Source organism: Leptonotus elevatus, chromosome 20, assembly GCF_054856555.1.
Source record: "Leptonotus elevatus isolate MCC_2025b chromosome 20, RoL_Lele_1.0, whole genome shotgun sequence".
NCBI lineage: Eukaryota > Metazoa > Chordata > Actinopteri > Syngnathiformes > Syngnathidae > Leptonotus > Leptonotus elevatus.
The window spans coordinates 11,077,774-11,085,064 of record NC_141258.1 but is presented as its reverse complement, the minus strand read 5'-3'; the positions used below and the strand labels follow the sequence as shown (position 1 = coordinate 11,085,064).

The 7,291-nt window shown below is 38.4% G+C and overlaps 1 protein-coding gene across 1 annotated transcript; it reads left to right on the top strand.

The window, feature by feature from the left end:
• The first annotated feature begins 294 nt into the window (after positions 1 to 294).
• On the top strand, positions 295 to 6,886 carry noxo1b (NADPH oxidase organizer 1b). The gene is made up of 8 exons (XM_086063748.1): positions 295 to 432; positions 518 to 598; positions 715 to 787; positions 1,388 to 1,568; positions 1,643 to 1,851; positions 3,025 to 3,123; positions 3,390 to 3,507; positions 5,771 to 6,886. Exons 1-8 carry the CDS (start codon positions 358 to 360, stop codon positions 6,423 to 6,425), a joined length of 1,491 nt encoding a protein of 496 aa, XP_085919874.1. The 5' UTR covers positions 295 to 357; the 3' UTR covers positions 6,426 to 6,886.
• The last annotated feature ends 405 nt before the right edge of the window (positions 6,887 to 7,291 follow it).

The window sequence follows — 7,291 nt, the reverse complement described above, 5'->3', positions numbered from 1 at the left end:
TTAATGGGCTAGCTGCTCTCTCTAAATTGTGGGTTATCATCCATCCATCCATCTATGAATGAATTAATTTGATCTGTCTATCTATCAAAAATACCAAGCAAATGCAACAAACGTCTAATTATGCAACAAACATCTAATTACATGTAAATACTGCAGCTGAGCACCTACTGTACGCGTCTATCTTCCACGAAGTATGACTGCAGGCTGCGTGCCAAGTCAGCCTGGCTGTGACTCCGCCCACTCGACGCATTCCATTTAAAGAGGGAGCCAGCCACCTGCAGCGGCACTGCATGAGCGCCACTAACGGTGATTACAACTTTTACTCCCACCAACGTGACGTGAGCCAAGCAGTGCAAGATGCCCACAGAAAAGCGTTTTGTGTTCTCCGCTCGCATTATCGGAGCCGTGCACAGGGAGACGCCGAAACTTAAGGTGAGTTCAAAACCTCCAAAAGGGAATTTTTAATGCTAAAATGTGCATTTGGAGTGATGATTTTTCTTATTTGGGTGCTTTACAGATGTTCATGATATCAGTGCTGTGGTCAGATGAGAATGAAGTGATTATCTACAGGTCCTATGATGACTTTAAGAAATTTCATGTAGGTTTTTTTAAATTGTATTTTAAATAATGGTTCTAAAATGACATGTACACTCTTAAATGTATTTAAAAAAATGTGTTCACGTCTTCTTTTTTTAAATTTTTTACATAAATTAGAGGCAGTTGAAGAAGAATTTCCCCCTGTTCAGCTATTCACAGAATAACAGCAGAATGATCCCAAAATTTAGAGGTAAGATTGTTTTCTACTTTTCTTTCTTCTTAGTTTATGCCACAAGGGACAACCAGACTGACGGGGCTGATGGGGATCATTCATAGTCGGCTACACTAAAGAATAAATTTTCAAGGATTCATTACCTTGCACTTTGAGATTTCTCTTGGAATATAAAGTGCATTACAAATACCACTTATTATTATTGTTATTATTATTATCAGTCGGGGCTGCAAATTAGGAATTGCTTATATTTTGTTCAGTATGGCAGTCCACTATTTATATATATATATATATATATATATATACCCCCCCTCCCAATTTTTAATTTCAGATTCTTAACGATTCAGTATCTGTGACGTCTATGGTCGTCAATGGCACTGAATGACTTAAAGGGAATAATCTTTTTTTTTTTAAGTCATACATTAAAATGTTTCAGAGTGCGCTTTAAATCAGATTCAGATTCCCATTTACAGCTTCCAGGTCAAAATGTAGATTCACCCTCAGCCCGCAATAGGACAAGGACTTAGAGAGCATGGTAAATCGGCCATGGTCATACGGCGATGCCGATTTGAGGTCAATCAGTCAAGCGTTTGTAAAGGTACTGAATCCTCTCTTTAGGGGAGGCTCAGAACGGCCTCCAGCAAAAAGGATCGAAGCAATCTATCCAGCGGATGAAAGACTTGCAGATCTACTGCACCAAGCTGCTCACGTGTGACCAAATGGTGACCTGCAGTTCAGAGGTCACCCAGTTTTTCACACCGCTCAACCATGACATGGAGCGAGACTTCATCAAGGACAGGTAGATTTCTCCTCAATGTTTCGACAACGGCGACGGTGAGACCAACTGACACGCTTGACCTCTGTGCCAATCAGCTTCATGATCCTGCTGTCAGATGATAGCTCGGGTGGAGGAGGAGGAGGAGGAGGAGGAGACGGCGCAAGAGGAGGCGGCTCCGTCACTCGCCCGTTTGTCACCGAGACGTACCGCTGTGTGGCCGCATACGAGACCAAAGACACCAAGAACCAGCCCTTTAAAGTGGCCACGGGTGAAACATTAGAAGTCCTCATCAAGGACCCTGCCGGTGAGTCGACCGCTGTTCTTCGTAAACCTACACGCATCTTTGAACGAACCTTTTATTTCAAATATGCAATACATACAAATAAAAAAAGGAAATAAAAAATGTACAATATGAATATTGCAGTGGATAAAAAAAAGTTCACACAAACCTCTGTTGGAATTCCATTTTTTGCGATATAAATATATGAGATCAAGATAAATCATTTCAAAACATTTCAACTGGTAATAATAAATTGTGCACACTCCTTTTGTAATTCCATGTTTTTGGATATAAATATATGCAATCGAGAGAAATCATTTCAAAATCCTTCAATTGGAAAAAATACATGCATTGGTTGCAAAAGTGTGCACACCCTCTTGACTGAGGTGGCTATGGTTAGAATCACATTCAAGCTCATGTTAAATTGAAGTCAAAACACACCTATTACATTTTAAAGTACCCCTGATACCCTAAATAAAGTTCATCTGTTCTATTATCTTTTTTTTTTTTTATTGAAACAGGGTCCACTGTGTATCTATAGTCTCCACGTACTTTGTACCTCCAAAATGCCAATATACGGTACATACATATTTCTACATAAAGCCCCCCCCCCCATATAAACAGGCATGCATTTTAAATATACAGTAGGTGAACATTGGATCATACAGAAATGATCAGGGAACTTCTGAAGTCAATTGGCTGCACTGAGAGAAAAGGGGGTGAATAATATCACACGCTTTTCTTTTCAGTTATTAAGAAGAAACAAAAGTTTAAAATATTGTATACAGTTCATGATTGTGTCCCTCTTGGTGTTGATTCACGAAAATAAATAAATAAATAATAAAAAAGTAACATATATCGATGTTTGAAGCTTGAAATGTGGTTGGTGGTGGTGGGGGTAAAACTTACGCAAAGCACTGTACATACCATACATCTTTCACAACTCCCCTATATTTATAGGCTTGAATGAAATTAATCCATTTATTATTATTATTTTTAAATGAATAAATAAATACTCTCATTTAATATACAAAGTGGAATAGTGAAATCGTACCGCAATACCGATAAACAAAAAAAAATATGAAAGACGCCTCCAAAATATTTATTTAGCTAGAGAGTAGTAGATCTAGTTTTCAAACAAAACATGGGTGGAGTTAGGCATCATCTTACCTAATTATCCATTTACTCTCCCATCAGGTTGGTGGTTGGTGGAGAACGAGGACAAGTGTATTGCCTGGTTTCCTGCACCCTATCTAGAAAAGGAGGACGATGATGACGTAGGCCTGCAGCGCGAAGGTGTGACATTTGTCTGCTTACCTCATGAACTTCATGAGTATATTTTTGTTTTTGTTTTTCAGACTCGGTGCGTCAGCCACTCTTTCAAGTGAAACTGGTTAGCGAATCTAACAAAAGATGACACTAGAACATGAACTTTGGCACTAATCACAATCAGCAAGTGCAAAAATGTAAAATGTCAAAATGATTTGCAGTGGCGCGTTAGTTACGTCAAGCTCGTTTTTGCTCAAAATCTGTACAGACAAAAAGTGTTTTGTCATTTGAAGGTGCTCTGTACTGCGCCGTAAGGAATTACATCACCAAGAAGGCTGACGAGGTGTCTGTGCCCATTGGTTCCGTGGTGGAGGTGCTTCGGATGTCTGATGACGGCTGGTGGCTCACCAGGTAACCTAGTTTGTTTGCCCTGTTAAGAACAAGAAGTCTTATCATGTTACACCTTTTATAGTACAGTAATTGGCAGCTGTTAAACACAACAATGGCCTTTACTGTCTACACCCTGGTGTCGATTTGTGCTGTTTGTTGTAATGCTTAATTTGGGGGATAACAAATGACAATTAACCAGAGATGGGGAAATTACTGACATTTTCCATTTGAGTAAATTTCATATTGTTGACTGGCAGTCTGCAACGTTCTTCTTATCAAATTTAAATTATACTCTGTAGTCACGGCGCGCATTGCTCTCATATTTTAGGAGTTGTTTTAATCCAGCCAATTGCACGTCATGTCATAGTTTGATGTAGAGCCAATGACAAATTGGGATGCAGGGGACTGGGTGTAACACTTCATATGACTTGTGCAACTAGTAAACATTAACAGCTGCTTTTTCTTCCAGGTTTGTTATTTTAATCTTTTTCACGCATTTAAAAAACAATAGTTTAGAAAATGAACAGATAATTACAAAAGAGGATTAGGGTCAGTGAAGAGGAAAAAAAGGGTTTGGCAGGATTCTCACTTTATTCTCAGAATTGTGATTTTAAAGTGAGAATTTTGAATTTAATCACAGAATTGTGACTTTAAAGTGTGAATTCTGACTTTAATCTCAAAGTGAGAATTCTGACTTTATACTCAGAATTCTGACTTTAATCTCAGAATTCTGACTTTAAAGTGAGAGTTCTCACATTAATCTCAGAATTCTGACTTTGCGACGTAGAGCTATGAATTGTGGGGGGAATTCAGAAAGTCAGAATTCAGATTCAGGATGTCATCGTATTTCATTCATAAATATGACAACATTGTAATCTGCGTGATTTTGCAGCGGTGATCTGTGATCCAACTTCCTCATCAACATACTTTGCACGCTTTGATCTTTTGCATTAACACCAGCGAGTCTATTTCTGCTGAGACTGTGCAGGCCTCTCCTGTGCTAAATTTAAAGGGATGAGGGGTGCCGCTCTCCTTGGCCTCTCCCCCTACACTCTAAAAAGAGAATTGTTGAACCAATTTAAAACCCCTAGGCGGTATTGTGACCCGTTTTGGGCTTTTTGATGGTTCTGACCAAGACTAATTAATTATGAGTTGATTAAACGTAATATATTAACTTAAATTAAATTAATCCAAAATGAATATATTAAATTAAGTTAAATAATATTGAATTAAATGAATCCAAAGGGAATATATTAAGTTTAATGAATTCATAATAAATTACACTTAATATATTCACTTTGGATTAACTTAATTCAATCGCGTGTTGCCAATTGAAGCAATTTTATTAAATTGATCAACAAATTTGTAATCTTAAATTGGTTCAACAATTCTCTTTTTAGACTGTACGCTTGTCTACAATTTTTTTTTGAGAGAAATCCAGCCATGCACACTGTTAGACTACACTTTGTGCTAGGCTTGCACTGGGAACGGAATTTACAGCAAACAATTAAATGACGAAATTATAATTAGCCAGGCACATCTCCAAGACACTCCTTCAGCTGTGTAGGCACACCCGTCTTGGCGGTGACCCGCCTGCCAAGTTAGCAAACATGTAATCAGGCTTGTCACGATAGGAATATGTGCGGTTTTCAACAACTTGAAAAAAAAAAACCCAGACAAGACTTGTTGAGTGTCAATTTGGCAGGTTGGCAGGATTCTCAATTTATTCTTAGAATTCTGACTTTAATCACATAATTCTGATTTTAAAGCGAGAATTCTGACTTTAATCACAGTATTCTGACTTTAATGTGAGAATTCTCACTTTATTCTTTAATCTCAGAATTCTGGTCAGAATTCTGACTTTAAAGTGAGAATTCTGACTTCAATCTCAGAATTTTCACTTTATCACTTCAATCTCAGAATTCTAACTTTAAAGTGAGGATTCTGACTTTATGACGTAGAGCTATGAATTGTGGGGGGAAGTCAGAAAGTCAGAAATTTCACTTTAAAGTCAGAATTCTGAGATTAAAATCAGAATTCTTACTATACAATTATAATTTTGAGAATAAAGTGCGAATTCTGACTCTAAAGTCAGAATTTTGTGATTAAAATCAGAATTCTTACTATAAAATTAGAATTTTGAGAATAAAGTGCGATTTCTGACTTTAAAGTCGGACTCCTGCCAGCCTTTTCCCCCCTCTTCACTTGCCCTAATCGTCTTCCGTATAAATTCAACAAAATGGCTAAAACAACATTTTGTCTTTTTTATTATTTATTTTTTTAGATACAATGGCAAGGTGGGCTACGTCCCTTCCATGTACCTGCAGCCTTACAACAACCCTCGTACGGGGCTTATCAGTATACAGAAGCAGCTGAATAGATCCACCAACAACCTGACAATCAGCGGGGTACTTCTGGATGCTTCTTCTTCTTCAGCCCAACATGTCAGGGAAACAGGGCAAAGTTCTGCACTCCAGCCCATAGCTCAATCTCGTGGCTATCTGGCCAAAGCCAGATCAATGGAGCTTCTGTCAGAGCCCCAAACCCAAACAGCTTTGCGCACCCGATTCGAGATCAGTGACCCCCGCGTTGAAAGCCGCGATGGCAGACTCCGCACCAGCTCAAGCGTAGAATCCAGCGCCTCCTCGTTCAGCAGCTCGTCTTCATGTTCGACAGTGGACGTGTTCGTACCCTTCGCTCGACAGAGCAGCCCGAGGGAGCGGGAACGCCGCAACTCCACCGCCAGTTATTTGAGTTCTATAAGTTCGGGGAGTTCTGGAAGCTTCAGTTCCAGAGACAGCGACGTAGGACCAGTCGCTCCTATGGTGCCACCCAGACCCAAGAAAGAGCAGATCCTGACCCGGTGCACCTCCACCACCCGCAAAGCTGCTCTGAAGCTCCAGAGGTGGCCCGATTCAACTCAACAAACTCGCTTGTAGGGACACGTTCCAAGTACTTCACAATGGACTGATGCGAGTCATGCTCGTTCTAGTTTTTTAATTTTTTTATTTTTCTATTTAACCTCTTTAAGTTAGCACAAGTACACAACATAAAACAAGACAAGAGAGGGAATACAATGCAACTAACTTGACATTTGATTATAGCAAGTGTAATGTAGCTTCAGTGAAGCACGAGACAGAGCTAGTAGAAAAAACACATCGGTAAATATAGTGAGATGTTTAAATTCACTATTGGATTTCCAGTATGCTTTCCAGTTTTCTTCTGTATCATTTGTTTCGAATGCAAAGAAATCACTACATTAGTTACAAAATAATTAATACTGAGCTGTTTAGAGAGACACTGTTAGCAACAAAATGACATTTTACTAGCATTAAGAATCAATGTTGTAAATTGTACCATAAGTGATATAAAGATTATTTAATAAACGTTATACACAGTTTGTTGTCTTTCCTCTGTTGGCTATACTCTATGTACTCCAAAGTGTCCGCATGTTGCAAAGGTTAGTTTCGAGTAATTGACCCAAAAAATAAAAAAAATTATTACATTAAATTAAACAAAATTAGTGCGTTCATTTTGAGTTAATTTAACGCCACAAATTTTTTAACACGCGATTAATGACCACCCCTTACTTGGAAAGCCTGTTCTGGGGAAATTCGCAATGCAGCAGACACGTCTACGTCAAAATTTAGCAGCAATAATAATGCATATATTTGCCTTATATTACAATAATAATGCATATATTTTAAAAAAATTTTAAATGTGCAGAATTTCCCAAGTTACTTCCTGTTAAAGATTAGATAGATCTTAATATGAACTGTCACTGTCTTACAAATGCAATTATGCC